The 25,086-nt window shown below is 42.3% G+C and overlaps 1 protein-coding gene across 1 annotated transcript in view; it reads right to left on the bottom strand.

Annotated features, from left to right (window-relative positions):
• Positions 1-241: 241 nt before the first annotated feature.
• PPP2R5C (protein phosphatase 2 regulatory subunit B'gamma) overlaps positions 242-25,086 on the bottom strand; it is a 41,455-nt gene continuing 16,610 nt past the window's right edge. The window contains exons 4-8 of the mRNA XM_048484635.1: positions 10,305-10,408; positions 8,095-8,265; positions 7,178-7,305; positions 4,080-4,181; positions 242-2,599 (exon numbers count right to left, since the gene is read on the bottom strand). Coding sequence (XP_048340592.1) covers positions 2,407-2,599; positions 4,080-4,181; positions 7,178-7,305; positions 8,095-8,265; positions 10,305-10,408 — 698 coding nt within the window. The 3' untranslated portion in view covers positions 242-2,406. The remainder of the gene's footprint in view (positions 2,600-4,079; positions 4,182-7,177; positions 7,306-8,094; positions 8,266-10,304; positions 10,409-25,086) is intronic.

The following is a 25,086-nucleotide window of genomic DNA, read 5'->3' as shown; positions in this document are numbered from 1 at the left end:
GGGGTGGGGGGGGGGGGGGGTGGGGGGGGGGGGGGGTGGGGGGGGGGGGGGGTGGGGGGGGGGGGGGGTGGGGGGGGGGGGGGGTGGGGGGGGGGGGGGGTGGGGGGGGGGGGGGGCGGGGAGGCGGGCGGGTGGGGGGGGTGGGGGGGGGGGCGGCGCGGGGGAGGGGCGGAGGGGGGGGGGGGGGGGGGGGGGGGGGGTATGCCAGCATGATGCTGGCAGCGGATGATGGGAACTGTAGTCCATAACATCTGGAGGGGGACAAGTTTGACACCTGTGGCTAAAGCAGAACTAACACCCCCTCCAGATTCACCTCAGACTTGTCGGGGGCTGGGCAGGTCTTGGGGGAGGAAGCAAGTCTGTTGCCTTCTCCCACGCTGCTGGTCCCAGGGGGCCGCCAGTATTTTAGGGACCTTCTCTTGGTTGCTCAGACAGAAAATTAGTCCTATGCGCTAAGCATAATTCTGCCCTGCTGTCTGGAATGCATGCCAGAGCTTACCTACTTCCTGATGTAAAAAAACAACCAGGAACGCTTTGCATTGGGACAGATTTGGTGTAATTACGACGCCAAAAAAATTCTGCCAACTGATTCGGTGAAAAACATGACAGTGAAAAAGGTAATAATTAGAACACACACCTTTCTGCCTTAAAATGTGCTTGGAGATTAACACAGAATCTGGCTACCATTCAACAAAAGTGAAAAAAAGCTGCTCCTTCCAACAAGTGGCACAGTCCATGATACATATTAAAGCAAGACCGTAAACTTGTTTAAGTGTTATAGCTCCCAAACAAAGCCTCTAAGAATTTTAGTTCTATCAAACTAAGGTCCTCTAACAAGGAATTCCCAGCAATCGCCAATTTCAAAATTATTTAACGTTTCCAGCTTTATAAGAGAACCGTACAACAGACATTTATTAAGCCTGAAAATTCTGTACTTCCCAGAGACAATACATTTCCAATGCTGACTAACTTTTCTTAGAATTGAGGAAAGTCTGTATCAGAAATGATTTCAACAATTGCTTTTATGAGTACTTGTATACAAAACATAAATGAAGAAAAAGGCAGCTCCTTAGAAACCTTTATGCCATATTTTACAAGTACTTACATCATCATTGGAACTCATTATATAGCCAAATCCAACATCACATATGTCTAACGGGGAGGGGCTATAGCTTAGTGGTAAAGAATCTGCTTGGCTTGGAGAAGGCCCCAGACAGGCAGCCCAATCCAGATTGGGGGCGGGGCGAAACAGCCACAGGAGGTGGCATAGGCTTGCACTGACAAGTTTGCCCTCTTGGCCGGCCAAGTGCCACTTATACTGGCCAGGAGGGCAAATTGGGAGGCAGGTTCTGTGGAGCTCTGCGGGCCTAACTTGCTTGCTGCTGCTGACTCCACAGCTGCGTATGCCTAATATGGAGGGCGATGTAGCTGGGGGCATTCCAGGGGCGTTCCCAGAGGTGGGGCTGATGCTAGTCGGTTTCCACCGGGCTTTGGCCCTGGGAATGCCAGTGGGACAGCTGAAGGACTTACACGACCCTTTTGGGTGGCATAACTCCGTTGAGCCCTATAGGGGGGTTTCAGGCGGCTGGGGTGTTTCAGCTTTTCGCTGCTTCCCTGCGCTTCACTGGAGTCTGCATACCATCTATTGCACTCTGACTTTGTCCAGCTTTAGTCCTGTTCACAGGTTGTAGTCAATGCACGTACAATCTGTGCAAACTGGGTTTTTCTTTACATGTGCATAAAATAATTCTGATGTTATAGTCACCACATGTACAGCTGCATGTATTAATGGAACTGCTCATTTTTCCAGGGACTGCCACTCCCTGCCCCCCATTTCATTTTTAAAGTGAACCTGCATTGACTCTGCCTTACAGATGTCTGTATGTACATGTGTGATATATGTGTGTTCACTGTAACCCGTGTATAGGGCTACTGTGTGAAAGGAGTCCAAACAAAGTGAGTCTCATAACTAGTATGTCCTCCTTTTAATGCAGCTACTGTTCTTAGGAAATGAAAACTCCATTTGGTATTAATTAGCCATGTAATAAAGGCTGCTGTGTGAGATTTGGTATCCCTCAAGGAACGTACTCCCCAAAGCTATCTGTTTATCCTTTTATGTTTTAGAAGCTAAGTGAAAATTTAGCTCTTTCCCCAAGCATTTTGTTTAATTGGCTTTCGTAATTTGGGTTTTGTCTGGACTGTCTTGCAGAGACACTTTTATTGCACTATTAACTGCCAACTGAAGTCATTTTAATATAGTTTTATCCTGATATCTGGCTAGTTTTACTGATTTGTTTTTAAATTATTGTAAGCCACTTTGGTCCTATTTTATAGAGAAGTGACTAAGAAAAGAAATTAAAAAGTGAAAATGAAAAACATCATCTCAAATCCATTAAATCTATTCTACTAGTTTCCTTGCACGCTCCAAGCAAGTATGGAAAATGTAACATCTGGTATGCCCCCTATCCTTGCAGGAGTATTTAATAAAAAGCTGAAATACTCAACCTCTGAATATTTTCCATATACCTGCGGGTTTGATTTGGCTAGATTTTCTATTTTAACCCACGCTTCTTCCCGTTCCTTCATTTTTAGCTTCTCTCTGTAAAACAATACACATACACCCCACACAGAGATTAAAGCTTAATGAATTTTCCCCTTTTAAAAAAGTATGTTACCCAACTTCCATAAACATTAGAAATCAAAGTAAATGTTCCGTACTTTTTAAAAACTGTGCATATGAACAAAGAAATATTTTTTTAACAGTGAAAAGATAATAGACCCAAGATTCCCCTCCCATTCCAATTTTCTTATGAAGGCTTTTCTGCCCAATTTTCTACGGAAATGGATATAGGACATCACAGATTTTGCAGTCATTTTCTGATCTTGGTGGTTTTGCGGAACAGGATCAAACCCAACATTTTTCCCTATAAAAACAACTCAGGGATTGAGATCTGTTTATTACTCATAGGCAGAACATAGTCTCTGTGAGTAAGAACCTGGGGTTCAAGACGTGCAAAGTTTCATGAAGGGATTCCTCCTCCCCTGACAACTGCTTGCCCCTTAGCCCTTCCAAATTTGCAGAGGCAGCTCAGATAGCCCTGGCAACAATTCCCTTCTGATGAATGAAGGTGTATTGTTATAATAGCTTCCTTCTCTTTCTCCCTAACAATTACAAAAACATGCTGGGCAAATGGGTTCACGGCACTTTGGGATTAAGACAGGGGCAAACATTTTCCATGTTTGACTTCTTGTATCTGCCGGTCAGCCAAATACAGAAACTTATAATTTGAAAGACGATGATCTATGACAGCAAATGAAATGTTCTGCCTTCTTCAATCTGCTGAATTCAATTTATTTTTGCCAGTTAATTTTTTTCTTTTAATTTAATTGATTTTATGGGCTTTTTAACCCTGCCCAATTTCTTCTTTGTGCAAAAGTCTGTTATGCAATATCTTACACCTGGTGCTTTTTATTAAGCAGAAGTGTAGACATGCAATACATCAAGACAGACAAGAAGTTAGTTTGGCACTGTGGACATTATCCAATTTCGACTCAAGAGATCTGTGGCCCAATATCAACTGAATTATGGATCACTGAGGTGGTTTTAAGTACGCCTTGCTCCCCTTAGCCCAAATATACCATTTGTGCTGCAGGTACAAAGCAATCTTCCAACTGTATTTGGAAGATGAACAAAATCAATGCTCTTTATTTATTGTATGTATTTTTATCTCGCCCTTGCTTCGAGAAACTTAAGACAGCATATATGATTCTATCCCTTTCTACTTTTTTTAATCCTCACAATAACTTGGTGAGATTGGTGAGGCTGGGAAGAGCAAGTAGGTCAAGGTCACCCTGTGAGTTTCATGGCAAGGCTGAATTTGAGCTTGGATCTCTAACCAGTATGTCACACTGATTTCTTATCCATGAAGCTATATAGATATTGTATAAAAAACCCAATCACTATATAGCTGCTGGCAGATATATTTTCAGGGTGCTAGAAGTGCTTTCTAGTCAGTAGCGCTACCCTTTGTGAAGTAAAACAAAACAACAACCAGAAGAATATGTAAGAGGAAACTTACTTAAGTTTTTCTGCTTTAAATTGCTGTGTGCAATCATCAAACAGTTTTTGGTTCATCTCCATGAAGAGTTTCAGAGCATTATAAATCAAACCATGTATTGTCCTACAAGTAAAAAATAATAATAATATGGAGTTGAGACTTGCTACAACAATTACCCTTTCTGGTAAAGAGTAGTCAATTTCGTTATTTCAGTGGAAACTGTGTTATTTTAGAAAGAGCCCAGAAATTAGCTGGGCTAAGTTTCTTCCCAGAGATAGAAAAAGTGCAGAGAAGGGCAACAAGGATGATTGAGGTACTGGAGCACCTTCCCTATGAGGAGAGGCTGCAGCGTTTGGGACTCTTTAGTTTGGAGAGGAGGCGGCTGAGGGGGGATATGATTGAAGTCTGGGTAGAAAATGTTGACAGGGAAATTTTTCTCTCTTTCTCACAATACTAGAACCAGGGGGCATACATTGAAAATGCTGGAAGGAAGAATTAGGACTAATCAAAGGAAACACTTCTTCACGCAACGTGTGATTGGTGTTTGGAAGATGCTGCCACAGGAGGTGGTGATGGCCACTAACCTGGATAGCTTTAAAAGGGGCTTGGACAGATTTATGGAGAAGTCGATTTATGGCTACCAATCTTGATCCTCCTTGATCTCAGATTGCAAATGCCTTAGCAGACCAGGTGCTCAGGAGCAGCAGCAGCAGCAGAAGGCCATTGCTTTCACATTCTGCATGTGAGCTCCCAAGGGCACCTGGTGGGCCACTGCGAGTAGCAGAGAGCTGGACTAGATGGACTTTGGTCTGATCCAGCTGGCTTGTTCTTATGTTCTTATGTTCTTCTGCTGAAGAATGACTAATACAGATTCTGATTTTCCTACACCATATGCATTCTATTATTACTTCTCATCTTTAGCAAGCCCAAGCATTGTTTTAGATGTTATAAAGGTCTGCTTCTCCTTTTTCTTTGCAATGTTAACAGGCAAGAAAGTGAATTTTGATAACTTAATGATTAAAAAACATCACATAGCATCAGAGGTATTTTTTGTGTGTGTGCAAAGGGTAATTATGTCAGTAACACATTAATTAAGTTTTAACGTATTCACAGTAACATATGCAAAAATTACCCAAGGAGTCTCAATCAAGCCAAATCTAAACAATCCGAGCAAAAGATATTTCTGGCGAATTATAACTGTTGCTGGACAAGGTTACCCCTTAGTTCAGAACTCAAGTCAATTTAACTATTCGGGAAGAGACATTTAAAGAAAAAGGGATAAGCTCTTCACCAGAACCAGGCAGCACACAGTTGGGGAGTTATTGTTTAATCCTTAAAATGTTATATCATTAGATCTAAAAGGCAAACCTGTACTTCCATTATGCACATAAAAGTGAGAACATGTGCTGAACTGTGTATGTATAAGGGCTTAATACAAAATTCCTGGATGCTCATAAACAGTGAATAAAAAGATCCATATGCTGGTTGTGGTGGGTTTTCTGGGCTGTGTGGCCGTGGTCTGGTAGATCTTGTTCCTAACAATTCGCCTGCAGCTGTGGCTGGCATCTTCAGAGGTGAGTGAGTGCGTTGTATTGCAGGTGGGGTTATCAGTCCATTAGGCAAATACGACTACAAATGTAAATGGATTGATAACCCCACCCGCAATACAACGCACTCACCCACCTCTGAAGAGGCCAGCTGCAGACGAAACGTGAGGAACAAGATCAAGCAGACCACGGTCACACAACCCTGGAAAACCCACCACAACCAGTTGAATTCCGGCCGCGAAAGCCTCCGACAACACATTGATCCATATGCTGTCTATATGGTTTTTTTTTTAAATAAAAGGGTTACAGTTAAAATGCTGTACTTTAAGTTAATGCATCAATACTCCGGCTGCATCCAGCTAATGCACATCAGCACTTAATGGCATTTACTCAGGATTCTTTGTCATTGTGCTGCAGTGGGAGGTTCATCAAGAAGTTCAGCCACCCCGTCAGTAATCCTCAAAGCCACAATTAGCACCATGTTTTAGAGCAACTAATGAACCAAATATTCTTCACAGTGGCTCAGACAAGTTTTCTTTCTGTCAACATTAAACAGCTGCAGAATTGAGGTGGTTATGTTCCTGCCAGAATTCTAAACTAGTGGATGACTGGAAATAAGAGGTGTATGTGAAGAAAGCCCCCTGGGGATGGGGCGGCATAAAAAAATATAAATAAATAAATAAATAAATAAATAAATAAAAAGAAAGAAAGAAAGAAAGAAAGAAAGAAAGAAAGAAAGAAAGAAAGAAAGAAAGAAAGAAAGAAAGAAAGAAAGAAAGAAAGAAAAAAAAAGGAGAGAAATGAAGAAGGGGAACAGATACGCCTCAGTGCTGGCATCGCCATGCAGTTTCAGCAGGACATTATGGTTCAAAATGTACCTATCCAAGTTAGCCTTTTCAGGCAATGGTTTATTTCAGGGGTAGGGAACCTTTAACACTCAAAGAGCCATTTGGACCCATTTTCCATGGGAAAAGAAAACACTTGGAGCCGCAAATAATTTTTGACATTTAAAATAAAGATAATACTGTATATATTGGGGTTTTTTTACCTTTTACTCCGCTCATTCCTGAAGCGCCTTGAGATGGGTCTGCCCTGCCTGCCTGCAGAGGCTGAGGGCTGAGACAAGGGACTTAATGCTGACTCAGCCTGCGCCCGGCCGCCGGAAGCTTGCCCGCCCGCTCCCAGCAGGGCGAGGCGAGAGAGGAAGCCAGCGGCATGGCCCAGCGCCGGCTCTGCGCGGGCAGTTGGTGCCCTTCCAGCCCTGCTGCCTGCAGAGGCGAGGGCAAGGATGAGACCAGCGGAAACAAACAGATGGAGCCGCAGTGCAAGGGCAGAAGAGCCGCATGCGGCTCTCGAGCCGCAGGTTCCCTACCCCTGGTTTATTTAATTAATTACTGATATATGATGCATTGCTTCTAGTGATCTACTGGCACGAGGATCACTGACCTTTGCCATTATCCCTTCCAATCCCTGGGGAAAGTTCATTCCCGAAGTCAGAGCATCTACATGGAATACCAGCCATGCAAGGTTAGGCTTTAGGGCATCAAGCAACATGGTATGACAGTTCCTTACTTGTTCCAGTGCGTCTTTGAATTCCGGTACAAGGATGGAAACATGATGGGCAAAATCTTTGCTGTATTGTCACTGACTAAGCTCATAATATATTCATTATTCCAGTAGTACAGTGCTCGTTCTGCCACCTAAAAAGAAGAGGTACATTCATGCAACTTGAACAATCCACAAACCTCTGTGGCAGGGGTGTCGAACTCATTTGGTTTGAGGGCTGTATAGGATATTAATGGGCCAGGCCTGAGCGGTGTGTGTGGCTGCCTTGGCTAGCCCCAGAACAGCACTGGGGTGGGGGCGGGGAGAGTACCTGGACTGGTGAGCCCGCAGTGGGTTGGGGTGGCTGCCTTAGGAGGGCTTAGGTCGTGAGCCAGCTGAGGTGACCCCATTTCTTGCTGCTGACTTAACTGGGCTTGCCAGGTCAGATTGGGAACTGGAAGGGGGGGGGGACCCTGCCTCAGCTGCCTCGTGAACCTGAAAAGCCCCCTCAAGGGGCCAGATCTGGTCCCAAGCAACATGTTTGACACCCCTGCTCTATGGCATTACTTCTCCCCAGGGTCTGGCTTCTACCTTAACAGTGATCTTCCCCTGTACCTTACTTGTTTCCCTAGCTGGTAATTGTGGGAATGCTCCTGTGGTTGCTAGTAATGTGTGATTGGAGCTTACAGAAGTGATAAAACAGCCCACTGTATTAACCTATTTATTTATTTATTTCTTAAATTTATATATCGCCCGATCCCCGAAGGGCTCCTGCAAAGCTCAGGCTCTCACAGCTGACCTTATTCTTTTGTTGCCTGAAATATTGTACCCTGTAATAGGCTGAAGTTTAGTAGATTTTGTGTCATCAATCCACAAAGGAGCATTTAATGCTGAGTAACGTCAGTGAGCCAGACTTAATTGCTGCATTTCCTAGAGTTACCGACCTGAAAGTGTGGACTGGAGACACACTTGGCTAGCTGCCTGAAGAGAGGTTCCATAACCTTTACAAATTCAGACGGTTCAATAACATCTAAAATTTCTTCTAATTCATTTAAAAACATAACTTCTTTTGGACTGTGAGTCTTTGGCCAGTATTTGAGTAGTGCCATCACCACCTGTAAAAACAAAGAAAAGGGAAAAAATGCCCAGTTTCCAGGACACACTAAAATAAACAATTTCCAGACTTCTATCACACAGAAATTGCAAGGTTACTGTTTTAAGAAAACTGTTTCTTGATTTTGTAACTGCATCGATTAGGCATGCTAGGAAGCCTCGTTCCAATCAAAATCACACGTATCCAGGTTGCTTGTGGCTTTCCAACCAAACGCTTTGGCATACAGCACACACAACAGGGTAAGGTCCTTTTAAATCCTGAACAGGAATGATCTCACAGTAACAGAATAGCAGCCTTTGCTGTTTACTCAAAGTAGATATTTCTGAAGTGTGACTTTTTCTAAGTGTGTGCTTACTCTATTCCAGCCATTCTATTTCAGAGGAATGCTTTCTAGGGACTGAGAGTGCAATCCAGATTCTGGAGGCAGCTGGGGATGGCGGCGTGCCACCTCCAGAGGGTTTTCAGGGGGCCCGGGGTAGGCAGAAGAAACACACACACCCCCGTCGCCCAAAAGCCCTCCACATGGGAAAACTGAGTTACGCCACTGTCTTTCCTGCCACCAGCATTCCTAAAGTGAGAGCCTGGTGGGAACCAACTAATGTCAGGTCTGCCTCTGGGAACGCCCCCAGGTTGGCTACAAGTTAGGCTGACAATTCTGGGAGCGGCAGACAAAGGTGGGTTGGGCACTATGGAGTTCCACGGAGCCCACCTGTCTCCGTCTCCCCTCCCGGCTGGATTAAGTGCCACTTATATTGTTCAGGAAGGCAAATGTGGTGGCATGAGCCTACACCGCCTCCTATGGCCATGGAGTCCCCATTCCCCATCCAGACTGGGCTGCCTAACTCTTGAAGAGACTGAAATGCCCAATACAAGAGCTTTCCACTAACACACACCACAATACACAAGGTTCTGTATATTTTTTCTATATTCTTCTGTATCTAATATATTTTAAATATATAATATATTTAATTTAATATATAATATATTTTTTCTATATTCTTGCTGTATTTAATGTGGCGTGAGAAGCCACATCCAAGCCCTGGCTGATATTTTTAGGTTATTAAATGAGTAGATTAAGTGCACAATTTAACACTCCATTATTAAATTTCTGTCAGGAGTAAGCCAAGGTAAACTTTGCAAATAATACCTTGTTTTGAAATGGCTGCATTACAAGATATCCTGGTGGTAAATGGACATTATGGTTCCCAATGCTTATGGAAAGCATCTTCCATCGTATTTTGTCCCTCCCTGCTCTGTATTCTCAAGCATTCAATTATGCTTGAGCACTCTAATCTGTAGAACTGGGTCTGATTCCCCGCTCTGCCACTTGAGCTGTGGTGAACCATATGCCAGCTGGATGACCTTGGGCTAGTCACAGTTCTTTGGAGCTCTCTCAGCCCCACCCCCCTCACAGGGTGTTTGTTATGGGGGGAAGGAGATTGTAAGCCCCTTTGAGTCTCCTTACAGAAGAGAAAGGGAGGATATAAATCCAAACTCCTCCTCCTCCTCTTCTTTTCTTCCCTCATGTGTGTTACATTAGGATGGACTTAACCCACTTTCTAGACCAGGGATCTGCAACCTGAGGCTCTCCAGATGTTCATGGACTACAAATCCCACCAGGCCAAGCTGGCAGGGGCTGATGGGAATTTTAGTCCATGAACATCTGGAGAGCCGCAGGTTGCAGACCCCAGTTTTAGACAGTCTTTGAACAGGAATTCTGCTATACTGGCATAGTACAAGCAGAAAGGGGAAGGAATAAAGGGAAGATCTTGATAGAAGTAGCCCGGACTCTGTATTGAAAGTCTTACAAGTCAATTTCTTCAATAAAAAGGTTTAACACACAGCAACGTATGGTTAGTATTTCGAAGATGAGATGGCAAGTGATATTTACACTGATTTGCACAAATGCATGCAAATACAATACTGCACTCCATCAAACAGTTATGCCAAATGAATAGAGATTAGCTTGCAAACAGATTTCAAAAACATTTCGTTAATGCACTTGAAAGGCCAAAAAACCAGAAAAGAAATAAGACTTACTGGCTCAGTGAGTGTGCTGTCCTTTTCTAAAAACTGAACTACACAGTATGCCAGCTGAATCAAGGAGAAAAAAGTAACATCATTAGGATAAACAAAAAACAACACTTTAGAAACCAAGAAAATTTAGTTGCTTCTGAGTGTCTATGTTACAGTGTATGAAAGGGTTAGAATTTAAAGCGCAACGACCACAAAATCCCAATTAGACTCAAAATTTGATAACAGTCTCAAGCAGTTGATCCATGAAACTAAATCTCAACCTAAACAGGAAAACTGGGATTTTTTACATGACGGCACTTCTAGTGAGCCAGACCCCTTTCAAAATGAGTATTGTCTACTCTGACTGGCAGCTGCTCTCTACCTGACCCTTACACCTGAAGACCTTGTGCATGAAAAACAGCTACTCTATCCAAACCCCTCCCCCTCCCATGCACACTCAGTTAATACATAACATATGTCCACCCGAGGCCATTGTTCACCCAATTTTACAGCATTGAGAAAACCAAGTCTTCATTTTGCTCACATAAGATGTATGTCCTGTTTCTCAAAAATATTATGAAGATGGATTCTGGTGGGTAGTGGTAGTTTGAAGCAGCAGGAAAAAGTTTGAGTCCAGTAGCATTATTAAGACCAACAAAGTTTTATTCTTGGTATAAGCTTTCCAAAAACTTATACCAAGAATAAAACTTGGTTGGTCTTAATGTTGCTACTGGACTCAAAACTTTTTTTCCTGAAAAATACCACTACATACTCACATTTTACATTCTTTTTTCCTGATGAATTCTAAGGAGGAAAAGTCTATACTTTTTAGTGGACACTTTCATGCGTATATGTCAAAATAGGCATGGGTTTGTAATGTTCCTACAAACACTGGCCCAGTTTGCAAATTCAGCCCCAGCCAGCTGTAGGACAGCTAGCAAAAAGCTCCAGGGAAAACACACATCACTGCAGAACAAGGTTAACCAATGCCCAGCTGTTGTCATACTTGCTGAAGTATTGCATAAGATGGTCGCATTCCATTAGATCAGAAGCAGCTATATGCACACCGAAAATTAAAAGCCACTAAAAACCAAGTCTGTATGAGATAAGGATGTTTCAGTTTAGCTTTAACTGTCTGCAGCTGACCACAAGCATCAGCAGAAACGCCTGGCAACCACGCACAACCAACAAGCTAAAGTGAGGAGATTCAAAAGATAAAGATTACGGTCACAGCTGCCTTTGCCCGAACTGAAACTATACTGCAGGCTTATAAAAGAGCTGAGTGGAGGAATTCAAGAACCCTCATCTCCCCAGATGAAACCCTGCCCTTGCTCTTGAAATGAGGACTGAATAAAGCCCCCCCGCTTCTCCTAGGAGTGTTGAAAAGGATAACTTAAGTAAGGGACAGAGCAAAGGCGAGCCAAGTAATTAAAAACAAAAAATGCACCGAATCCAGCCAGCACCGTAGCCTATTGTACAGTTTATCTGAACCTGGATATGTGCAAAGGCAGCTGTGTATTCCAAACTATAAAAATAGTAATGTGCGCTGTTGAGCCGTGCCAGATGGCTCTTTGTGTCTGCATAAGAGAAAACACACACCACCTTGTTTCCTGGTAAATGGAAACATACTACTCTTTATTGAAGGATGAGATGAGGAAGCCATCCAAGGGAAATACACCCATCTAGAACATTTCAATACACATTTGAAATCTGAATCTATTGCAGTTTGTTCACCCTATATTAACTCCCGTTCTCCATTTGTGTGAGGTGGTCTATACCAGGGGTAGGGAACCTGCGGCTCTCCAGATGTTCAGGAACTACAATTCCCATCAGCCTCTGTCAGCATGGCCAATTGGCCATGCTGGTAGGGGCTGATGGGAATTGTAGTTCCTGAACATCTGGAGAGCCGCAGGTTCCCTACCCCTGGTCTACATGAAACTGCTGGGTAAGGCAATCTGGGGATTTTGGCTGTACTGTCACTACTATGCAGTTGACACATAGTCTGGGTGTGCTGGATAAGCAGGTAGCAGGTGAGGCCAAGGTGCTTGTACCAGCTGTGACCAGCTAGCCAGATGTGGCTTTTCCTGTGCAGAAAAGATCTGGCCACTATGCTGCATGCTTGGTTACACCCAGGTCAATTACTACAAAGTGCTGACCTTGAAGAGTGTTTGGAAACTTCAAATGGTGCAGCCAGCATGTTGACTGGTCATTGGATCTGTATCACTCCAGTTTTGACTCATCTCCATTGGCTCCCAATTTGTTTCTGGGCGCAATTGTAAGAGTTGGTGTTGATCTTTAAAGGCCTATATGATTTGTGACCACCATATCCAAAGGATTGCCTGCTCCCTTATGAACATACCCAACCATTGTGGTCATATTCAGAGGTCCTGCTTTGGGTACCCTCACCTATTGACACTGGGTGGGTAGTAACTCAGAGGAAGGTCTTCTTGGTCATGCCATCAAAACTCTGGAACTCTCTCCTCAAGGACACTCATCGGCCAGCGAGTGAAGGGGGTTTTTTTTGGTTCCATTTGGTGTTCCTTCAGTGACCCCTCTTTCTTATCCAATGTTTTCATTGTTGTTTTAATGTTCCTGTATGTGCATTTTAGAGCTGGTTTTAATGGTTTTTAAGATGTTGTCGTTATGCATATTTTCAATTTGTTAGACGCCCTGCTGGCCTTTGGGAGGGCAGAAAAGCAGGCTATAGATTTTTAAAAATAAATAATACATATAGACAAATCAGCCTAATGGATGTGAACTTTTCCTTTCATTTATGGTTAGCTTATGTAAAACTGGAAGCACATTTCAGTATAAGCACCTCCGTGGACTGCTGAAGCACAGCCTGCTCCTAGTTGGATGGATGACTTTCAGCTGGTGAGCACTGAGGAAGCTGACAAATTGCTTAGAAGCATATGGCCCACCACATCTGAGCTATACCTTTTGCCTCTGTGGATGGTATGTAGGACTGTGTCAGGCCTAGAGATAATAAATGTGTTTCTGGGGGAGGATGTAATTCTCACCACTTTAAATGAGACAGTTATTACTCCTAAAGAAGGCGGCTGGACCCAAATGGCCTACATTATCATCATTGTCTGGCAAGGTTCTCAGGCTATCTTAAGAGATGACTGATTGTCTAGACCAGGGGTAGGGAACCTGCGGCTCAAGAGCCGCATGCGGCTCTTCTGCCCTTGCACTGCGGCTCCACAAGCCAAGCTGCCGGCCCCATCCTTGCCCACCCTGCAGGCAGCAGGGCGGGCGCACCAACTGCTTGCGGTCGAATGGGCCGCGCTGCGGGCTTCCCCTCTTGCCCGCCCTGTTGGAGCGGGGTGGGCGCTTTCCTGGTGGCCGGCAAGGCCGAGCCACCGGCTTCATCCTTGCCCGCCCTGCAGGCAGCAGGGTGGGCGCATCCATGCGCTTCTCAGAATGAGCGGAGTAGAAGGTAAAAAAAAACCCTATATATATAGTGTTATCTTTATTTTAAATGTCAAAAATTATTTGTGGCTCCAAGTGTTTTCTTTTCCCGTGGAAAACGGGTCCAAATGGCTCTTTGAGTGTTAAAGGTTCCCTACCCCTGGTCTAGACCCATTTCAATCCAGATTTAGGCACAGAAATGGCTTTGGTTGTCCTGACTGAAATTTTAATTCCATCAACTTCGGCATCTTTCTTCAGAGGATAGCTGTATTGAAGTGTATGTATCTCTGTGCTTCAGTGGATGGTAAGATCTGATCTCTTATGTGGATGGTAAGATCTGATCCAGAAGGCAGTGCCAGGAGGCAGTGCTGGCATTTATGCTATTGGATCCTAGAGGAGTCCATCTTGTCTTCCAAGCTAACATCTTTATGAAAATGCTGGGAAAGGTCATCCAGGAATTTGGAATAAGATGCCACCAATGGCGAGATGACAGATTGATTTCTCCTTATCAACTTAGTTAGGTGAATTTGTAACAGTCCAGCAGGGATAACCGGAGAAGATATTGGGGCAAATCAGAGTCGCTAAACAGAGGCTCAACTCAGACAAGACTGAAGTTCTGCTGTGAAGTAACACAGGTGTTCAAAGTCAATCTGTCCTGGAGGAAACTGCACCTTCCTGAAGGAGCAGATTGCCAGTCTGGAGTGTACTGCTGCATTCTGGCCAAAGGTTGGAGGCATGGAGGCCTTTAGGCCAGTGGTTCTCAACCTTCCTAATGCCGTGACCCTTTAATACAGATCCTCATGTTGTGGTGACCCCCAACCATAAAATTATTTTCGTTGCTACTTCATAACTGTAATTTTGCTACCGTTATGAATATGTGTTTTCCGATGGTCTTAGGCGACCCCTGTGAAAGGGTCGTTCGACCCCCAAAGGGATCGCAACCCACAGGTTGAGAACCGCTGCTTTAGGCTGATATGCCAGCTACTGACATTCTTTGCAAACATAGTTCTGGCCACTGTGATCCATGCTTTGATCACATCCTGTTTAGATTACTGTAATACACATTGTGCACGGCTGCCTTTGCAAAATCTCCAGAAACTTCAACTGGTATAAAATGTGGTGGTCAGACTATTGGCGGGGACTGGATACAGGGATTTTATTATCCTACTGCTCAATGATATGAATTGGCTGCCTGTCTGTTTCCAGGTGCCATTCAAAGTGCTGGTTCTTTTAAGGTCCTGTTTGGCTAGGGGCCGGGGCAGACAAAGTACCATCTCCTTCCATACTGTCTGACCCAACTTTCAAAGACCTTCTCTGTGGGCTGCTGCAGATGTGAGGCAACAAGAGAAAGGACATTTCACTGGTGGCATTTCTTCTTTGGAATGCACCCACTTGAGGCTTGCTTGGTGACTGCCTTACTATTTTTCAGGCACCGGGGAAAGTATTTCTTTATACCGAGGCTTTTAACTAAGGATTTTTTGTATTTTTAGTTTTATGGTCTGGTAATTGTTGCCTGAGGACTGTTCTATTTTTAGACTGGTCAATGTTTGCTTTGTGTTGTTTTATACCCTTGGCTTGTTTTTAATATTGATCATCAAAGGCCCCTTCCGCACACACAAAATAATCCGTTTTCAAACCACTTTCACAACTGTTTGCAAGTGGATTTTGCCATTCCGCACAGCTTCAAAGAGCACTGAAAGCAGTTTGAAAGTGCATTATTCTGCATGTGCGGAATGAGCCTAAGTTGTTTTTATGGCAGTGTCTTGTGAGCCACTTCAAGCTAATCTCCAAGATGCAGCATTTGCTTTCCTAAACAATATAATAATACAAACCAAGGCCATATCATACACTGCATTTTTAAAAGGTACATAGAACATGCATGCTTTAAAATGTGAAGTGTGAATGCAATCTACCTCACTTGCATTGTATCACACAAATGCTGTTCCTTGGGAAATTGGGGTTTACCTCAGAGTAATGTATGAAATGGCCTTCTGAACCATACCAGCAGAGCGTAACAGGCGTCCATCAGCAAAACTAGAACATCAAGACACCGGGCAGGTTTCATTAATTGAATGAAAGGAGGTAAACATTTCAAGGGAAAACAGCCAGATTATTTTCTTTTGTAACTCTGGAACTGCAATTTGCATTTAATTACCCCTGCATGCGTTTTACTGCCACATGTTTAACCTGTCCTATAGCACTGGACACTGATGTCACTGGCACTGTGATCTCTTACAAACTATCTATCCATTTGCCAAGCATTTCAACATTTTAATCATTTTTACCCTTCCTTTTCTGGATGTGAAGCAGTTTTTTCACAACCCTGTCAACAAGTGCACAATGAGAACAACCTTTTTAAAGGTGATACTTCTCACAGATAGAGATTCTGTTAGACCACTGTCTGAAAACCTGAAGTGATAGAGCAAACAGGATAATCGGTCAGTTCCTAAAGCTTACTGACAACAATGGTGCCAATTATGGATTTTAGTGCAAGCACAAAACCTACAGGCTGCAGAAAATGAGTTTTATTTGAACATTAGTATATGAAATGCAAATAGGATCACAGTTTGCAGGAGATATACCTCCCATTTTCAAGCATGTGCTAAAACACACAAGGACCAATGGCTACTTTCCCGTGAATGGTTCTTCCTCTCTAAGCACACAGAGGACATCTGATGGATGATTCCCACCTTGATGATTCCCATCTTGATCATCAGGGAGGCAGGAAATGAATGTTTTTCTCCTTCCTGTCTTGAGAGAGGAGGGGGAATTCCTCTTTGAGGGAGAGGAAGATAACGAAGAGGTGCAGATCCCAGAGCAGGTCAGAGGGGTTGGCTTCTTCGATGGGTGCCGTTAACCCACCAACAGTTCCCTAGAACCTGTTGTATTTGTTCATACAACGGACTTTACTGCTAGTTTTTCTATATTTCTTATATCCTTCTTGTTCCTTTGCTTTAATAGCACGATATGTTTGTTTAATTCTAGTCTAGAGTTGAGTATAATAAAGTTAGTTTGTTAATTGCTATTTGGAGTATCCAGAACTGAAGAGGAGGTGGTGATCCCATGCATGACAGGAAGGAGAAAAAAATTCATTTCCTGCCACCCTGATTGAATAATGGGAATCACCCATAAGATGTCCTCAGGTTCAAAGGAAGAACTGATGCTTGCAGTGACGAACTGAACATTTATGAAATAAAAGGCAAATAATTCAAAATGTATTCGAAGACAAATTCAACAATTTACTGAAATCATTAAGAAAGTTGTTATAAATGCCTGTGTTCCTGCAGAAAAACCTGAAGCTTGGCATAGTTGGCGTATGTGTCAGCTGTGAAAAAAACAAGGGGGCTACATCAAGGCAAAACAAATTTGTTTCCCTCTGCACCATTTATTTCCTTACCTTCATATGTTTTAGCTGCACCACCATAATGTTGCCACAATGACAAACCACCTCTGCTTTATCACTTGCTTTGAAAACTCACCATAAGTTGGCTATCATTGGATAGCACTTTATGCACATACACACAATTGCACAGCTCTGAAACAGCTACCCTCTGAACTGGTGCCAGAAATCACATCAGTGACAAGACTAAAACTGAGTAGTGACATCAATTACTTAATAAAACATAATCTGGAAACATTTCCAGTGGTTATCCCAAGTGAGATTTTCCTCAGCATCAACCTAAATTACACCTAGAAGGTGAAGAAAAATGCATCTAAAAATTGTGAGTCGTTTCTCTACAAGGAAATTATGAACCAGCTACCTTCTTCTAAGGCCCCTAAGGTCCACTGTCATGCTGACAGTTGGTTTAAGAGGAGGCAAGAGAAAGTACTACTTTATTCAATACGTACCTAGGGAAATGAGAATACTTAAGGTTGCACTTTTTTTCCTAAAGCATCAGAAAATCCCCCATGATGTAAGCCACTGAAAGACACATTAGCAGATATTAGCTAAATATGGAAGGGTTTTTTACTTGGGAGCAGTATAGATTTGATAACCAGAAGACCAGAGAAACATCAGCGGATGGCTCATTCTCTATTGCTCCACCTGCACCTTCTCAGTGTATCTGGTCAGCCAACGTAGTAGAAGGAGCATGATCTAAAATGAACACCTGGTTTGTACCAGTACAGGGTAGCTATGCTTTTCAGGTAGGCTACAAAAAACCAAACCCAAAAAACAATAAAAGTAACAATAAAAAACAATAAAACTGAATGTGTCAGTTCCAAACATGCTGCTTCTACGATCTAACCTCCTTCATCTATTAACAGCTTCCTCCTAAGTATTTCTTGTTCAAACTATCTCCCAGGAAAATTGAAGATTTGTATCTTTGATTGGTTCTGAAAACACTGTAAGTCTATGTTATGTAAGCGACCCCTTTAACAGAACTAAGATCATGTGGTGGGCATTTGGGACATTTAGTTGCTGTAGTGCTTGTTGTGAAGTTCTGATTATAATGTTTTGTTCCAACATACTGGCTTAAGTCACCAAGAATGATAAGGAAGACAGGGTAGAAATGTTGTAACAAAATAAATCATGCAATTGTGAGACTGATCATCACTGCCAATTTAATTTGGCTAGGCAACAACATAAGTTTAGGAATTAGTGACACAAATATGCATAATTTAAATTCCAAATACATCTCTTACCTGTGCTCAATATAATTAAGAGAACTCCCTTGACTTCCCATAGACGAGAACCCCATTAGTACACTATGGCAGAGGCATAATAAAGGACTCCAGAGTGCCCATTTTAGATTTTTTTAAACTTCTGGATTTGTTTTAATCTTGTGTGTGCACACTGAAAATGCACATAAGCATAAAATTCATCAGAACACGACTGTATTTCACAGGGAGCTTTTACATACAAAGTCAGATTTCCCAAGTACCTGTATCTTCAATTATATTTACTTTATTTAGGTGGTTTTTACCCACTGGTTAATGCAGACTTACAGCATCTTACATTGTCAAGAGGAAAACTTTCAGTTACTTGTTATCATGCACAAGGCAGGTGGTGGGACAGAGTAAGTGGCAATAACTCTGCACTTTAAAAAAAAGTCTCTATCCCAAACAGGCAGACACACACTTTTATTTCCTTCTAGGAGGCAGTTTCCTTCATAGTTCCCGGGACTGTAGAGGAAGGATAGAGCAATTCTACAAACATATCAAATCCTTAATTAAAAATGGAATACATACAAATTGGAATACCAATCCAATTGGCCCTCTCAAAAAAGCCCAACACTTCATTACTTTAAAGTGAATAGTATTGAGAATCTATTCTATGTGTATCAAATCTCTCTATGTATTGTGGGCTTGCCAGAATCAATTAAGCAACCTGTTCATTCAATACTTTTAACTCATGTGTCATAGAATTATAGAGTTGAAAGAGACCCCAAGGGCCATCCAGCCCAACCCCCTGCCATCCAAGAACACACAATCAAAGCACTCCTGACAGATGGTCATCCAGCCTCTCTTTAAAAATCTCCAAAGGAGGAGACTCCACCACACTCCGAGGTAATCCATTCTACTGTCAAACAGCCCTTACTGTCAGGAAATTTTTCCTGATGTTTAGGTAGAATCTCTTTTCTTTCACCTGAAACCTCATTACTCCTGGTCTTAGCCTCTGGAGCTGCAAAAAATAAGCTTGCTCCCTCACCAACATGACATCCCTTCAAATATCTAAACAAGGCTTTCATGTCACCTCTTAACCGTCTCTTCACCAAACTAAACATACCCAGCTCCCTAAGTCTCTTCTTGTAGGGCATGAATTCCAGACCTTTTACTGTTTTGGTTGCTCTCCTCTGGACCTGCTCCAGCTTGTCAATATCCTTTTTCAATTGAGGTGCCCAGAATTGTACACAATATTTAAGGTGAAGTCTAATCAATGCAGAATAGAGAGGTGCAATTACATCCCTCGATCTAGACACTATACTCCTATTGATGCAGCCCAGAATCACATTGGCTTTCTTGGCCGCTGCATCACGGAAGTTCTTGAACAATCGTATTTGGAGTGCGTTCACTATCCCAAGAAAGATTCCATAGTGTCTTGGAAGTAGTAAAATGTTAGCAATTGTGTTTGGGGTGTCAGAAAAAAGACCCAGAGCTTGTTTCAAACATCTTATCATTAATTGCTAACATTTTTGGTTATCAGAAAGGTTAATTTTCTATACAAAGCAAGTATCTGCCTGTGGTTAGGTAAATGCTCTCCAATGAAACCTAGCTGAATGCTTACCTGGATCAAAAACAAACAATTATTTTGTTAAAACTTATCAAAGCATTTTAAAAACCCCATATGCTTGGGTTAAAAAGCAACCCCGTCCAAAATCAGTAATTTTGAAGGGTTGTTTCAAAGCCCAGTTACTTTTCTTTTTGCAGGAAGAAAACCATTAATGATAAGTGGATGAGGACACTGTTTACAAAGGTACAAATAACGATGCCCTAAAAGGATTAAGTTGCTGAACCACTTACCAACGCATTCTGCAAAAATAGTACAACCAGGATGACTCTTTATTCCAGAAGTTTTCTTAAGGGTTTTAGCAGTTCAGCTATTATGGTTGCACTTGAAGTGGTGCAAGCAACTCTTGCTGAAACCTTAGAAGTCCAAGGGCCAACAGAATAAGGGTTTTATGAATGTGGGTCTGGAGGAAGTTCAGTGCCCTGTGCAATTCCTACAACCTCTTGGCAGTTCTCAGCACAGAATTCTGATGGTATAGGTAACAAATACCTTTTATGTTTAGTAAACAAGGCATACAGCTTAGATTGCTACAAAAAGCTTAAAACGAAAGAAAAAATTGTTGGAAAACTTTGTTTTTTGGAGAGGAGTATGTGACAGGATGGATGGAAATGTTTTATTAAATCCAACTTTGTTTTATTATTTTTTAAAGCAATGTTCAAATTTCCACCCTCACGTAGAGGTAACTTCAATCTTGGAAAAGCTATTTAAAGATGTTCAATGCATGACAACACAGATAACTAATCAGAAAGTACAGTTAGTTATATTTTAAAAGCTAGTAAAACAAATGGCAAAACATATATAGATGTTTGGCCCAGCAATGGGGAAGCTTTTGCATAATGAACTGTTTACAAAAGTACGCTGGTAAAGATTTTTTATTATGTCAATTAAAGGAGACAACTAATTATTGTATTATTAGCTTCTAGCTAATGGAGACTAAATGAGGATGTAGTTCAGATGAGGTCAAACAGAAATACAGGTTACAGTAATACATCAGGCAAGCATAGGGTTGGATTCAGCAAGGAGAAGAAAAAGAAAGGAAGGGTCTCTTTTGTCCATTAAAAAATACTATGCAAAGGATCATGGGAATTGTAAGCGCAAAAGCAATATTGGAGGGAGGCTGTAATATTGAGAAGAACGGGATATTTTAAAAAGTGAAAAAAGCAGTTCCACTAAACCAATGAAACAGTTCCACACCAAACAATCTTCTATTCATTGAACCTCTTGAAACTTAGAACTTCAAAGGGAGGAGTTTGAGTCTACGTACATAGATTTGTAAAGGAACAATGGGATTAAGGTCTTTTCTGGAACTCTGAATATTTATTTCATAACATTTTTACTGTGAAGTAGAGGCACGTTATCTCTGCAGACAAAAAATTCACAGTTTTGAAAACTGCAAAACCAAAGGATCTGTGATAATTTCTAGATCGACAGTGGCATATCTGGGGGAACCAGAGGGGGCACAGGATGAAGGATCATTTGCCTCAGTCACATGGGGGGTGCCTTTTGGCCCCCTGCTACCTCCCGCTCTGCCAGCCTCCCCCCCCTCAGCTGCTCTTCAGACAGGGCACTGGCACAGGTCCAGAGGGTGGCAACGGAGAGAATTCGGGAAAGTGGCTGATACTGAAGCTGCCGAAGTTTCAGATCAAGCCTTTAAAAAAGGAGAGAAAAACAGCTTTGCCCAGGCTTGCAACAGGTGCAGGGACAGCCTGGGGGAGGGTCATCGCCACCCATGGGCTTCCTCCACGGTTCAAAGCCTGTGCCTCGCCTAGGAAGAGGCTGGGCTGACACGACCCACAGCGCCACTACTCCTGGAACATGGAGCTCACCTCAGCCCTGGTGCACCTCCCACCCTGTGTGCAGCATACACCTGCACCCACACCCTTGCTCTGCCAGCCTCCCTTCCCCTGCTCAGTCTAGTCCAGCTTGGCCCACACCACACAACAACCTGCTGCTCCCCGTCTCAGCGCTGGCTACCACCTACTACGCGCTGGGTGGAGCTGACTGCGGGGAAGGGGAGCATGGCAGTGGGGGACTTTGGCCAGGGGTTGGGTCCCAGGTGCCGTTTTGCAACTGTAGATGGAAAAAAACTGTGCATAGAAAAACTGCCCAAAATAATCTTACAGAAACCTTTGGAAAAGCAAGACATTCTGAATGGATTAATGGGATTCATTTACCAAAAATTTTAAACCTTGCATGGATACAGTCTCATGTTCCATAATTAAAAATTAATCCTTATTTCATGATGAATAACTGTAAAGTATCTTAAATAGAAAACTATTTAAACAGATTTTTTAAATAACAGGTCTTTTGAGGAAAAATCTAATTTAAATAAAAACTGGATTTAAATAAAAAGAAATCCATTTTTAATTTTTTAAAATGGTAATTGATTTTTATCCATCCTGCTAACTATAAAGCTACAGAGATCCAAGGGAAGGGAATTTCTGTTTTTGCTGCCGTTGACTTATGTCGATCCCTGGTGAGGTTTTCAAGACAAGAGATTTTAAAGCTTGTTTATCACTGCCTGCCTCCATGTCACAAACCGGGTATTCCTTGGAGGGCTCCCATCCAAATATTTGCCAGGGTCAACCCTGATTAGCTTCTGAGATCCGACAAGATCAGGATAGCCTGATCTTATCAAGGCATTATACCTTTTTTAAAATGTACATATGTTCTGTGATTACTCTGTGGTGGAAATGGCAGCAAAGTGACCTTGCTTGTCTGCCACCTCTCTGTCTGTACAACACCATCCAATGGAGCTTTTCCAGATACTTCAGGCGCCCTTATGCCACAGATCACTTGTCAGTGGGACAGGAAGGCAAAATCCTGTATGAACAGAATATGGAGAGCTCCTGTATACTGGCTTCTGGAGGATCGTCAAAGGATTGTGTGCAGATTGCAGAACTGAGCAAGCCTACTCCAGTCCATGCAAAAAGGCCCAAACGAGGCCTACAGCATGCAGACATATTAATCAGGCCACAAACATACAAATCGCTGTTATTGATTTTTCAATCTCAAACAGCGGCTCAGAATGCTGTAGGAGAATGTTTATATTTTCTGCCTTTGCCAAAGTCCTTTCCATAAAACCATAACTGTTAATAAGCTTGTCGAAGGCTTTCACAGCCTGAATCGCTAGGATGTTGTGGGTTTTCCAGGTTGTGTGGCCGTGTTCCAGTAGTATTTTCTCCCAACGTTTTGCCTGCATCTGTGGCTGGAATCTTCAGAGGATCCCGCAGGCAAAACATCAGCAGAAAATGCTACTGGAACACGGCCACATAACCAGGAAAACCCACAACATCCTGTTAATAAGCTTGTTGAAAACAGTCAGTCACTCAGTTCAGACAGCATGTGCAACCATGGTTTGTTGAAACTAACTGTAGTAAGTAAAATTGTCTGAATGAAGGTCATTCCACTTCAAGATGGGTTAGGATCCAATCCAGAAGTTGATGTAGAAACCAAAGTTGGTTTAGCTTTATCTGTAAGGTGTTGTTTTTTTAAAAAAGGCACCTCAGATTGTAGATTAATAGACCCTAACTAACTACAGAGGGGAGTATCCTGCCATCAGACACTGGAACAAACTACAGTAAGTTTAAACAAATCATGGGTTTATGGGATGTCTGAACTGAGCCATAAGTCACTCATACTTTGATCTGTGGAAAGATCAGTCAGCATGCTAGAAACGAACGATTGCATATACAATGAAGGGTGCTACCAGATTCTTCTTGAGAGCAAGGCTGATATTATAAGAACAGTGATCTTACCAGGACAAGACCAAAAAGACTACTGATGAAGTTACAACAAAACAAATTGTTACCTGGATAGTCATCGGAACTTGGCTTCTATCCTGGACTTTATACTGATGACTGTGATACATCACCTGACAACCAAGACCAAGGCTCTGGTTTTTAAATGTATTTACAGATAGTATTGCTTTAGTGGCTACCCAGTCTGAGAGTTATGTTTGTTAATTCCTAGAGAGATTATTAATGTATAATTTAGTAAGCATTTTAGTCTAATTTTGTAGTGTTTTCACTTTTCTCTGAGGAAAGCTGTAAAGCCATGAAGTTAATGCAATCTTCAGCCAGCTAGATGTAAATATAAAAGCAGCTACTAATAACTTTCACAATAGTCCCTCCAAACATCTTTTAAGTTTTTTTCTCCAAAGTCTTAAGTTCCATGGAATGTGGTTCCAATTTCAAATATCACCAGATAGTAGCAATTAACTATGATTAAAAATGAGGAATTTCAGTCTCATGCATTCCAATACTTTTATATTGTTCCAGAAACACAAATCAATTTTGTCATCACTTTCCTTCCAAGGCTTTCACAAAAGCTCTAAAGATACTGACTGGCATGCTCCGCAGGCTCTCCAACAAAAAGGTGTGCTAAGCAGATTCGTTCAGTCATTCTGCATGTCACATGCAGCTAGTCTAGTCCAAACAAACCAAAGAACATCACTCAGCACTCCACAGTTAGTCTGTACTTGAAAATACTAAAATAAAAAGATCAAATCAACAGAAGCTCATAGTCACAACTAGCAACTTGTTTAATGGATGCCTACCTTGATATAGACCTCTATGACAGGTGTATCCATTTTCCAAGGCCTGAATTCAAGAGGGCAAGACAAAATTCTATGAGTTGTGAACTGTACTTCTAAAAAGATTTGTTTTAAAATCAGGTTTGGAAAGCAACTCAGAATGTGTTACGCATTGCCTCTATTTCAGTTGGGAAAATGTATGTTAAGCAGTAGCAGCTCTGACATTTTAATGCACCCTGAGCCCACGAAGGGAAGTGGCAGCAAATGAAACCAAAACCAATGAATGAATGAAAAATGAATCCCAAAAACCAGGATTGGCACTGCACATAAGGATAACCAGAGCAGGAATGTGGGAAAGCATACCTTCTTTAACTGTCTTTGGTGACTACGCCTGGGCGCCAACACTGCCTCAGCACCAGTACTGCTCAGCGCAGGGGGATCTTACCAGCACTGATGGTGATTTCCCATTTTATATTCTGAACAGTATGAAAGCCATCTGGGACAGCCAATCTTGAGTGTTTAGATGACAATGATTATGTATCACTTGGTTAAATAGTGTAAGAAGTTGTGAATGATTTCACTTCAGCTAACTGTATCCTGTCTGGCCTTTAGGTGGACAAAGCTGCACAATG

The sequence above is a fragment of the Sphaerodactylus townsendi genome, linkage group LG02 (genome assembly GCF_021028975.2).
Source record: "Sphaerodactylus townsendi isolate TG3544 linkage group LG02, MPM_Stown_v2.3, whole genome shotgun sequence".
Lineage (NCBI taxonomy): Eukaryota > Metazoa > Chordata > Lepidosauria > Squamata > Sphaerodactylidae > Sphaerodactylus > Sphaerodactylus townsendi.
The sequence above is the reverse complement of the archived record's forward strand: the minus strand, read 5'-3'. Positions and strand labels throughout refer to the sequence as shown.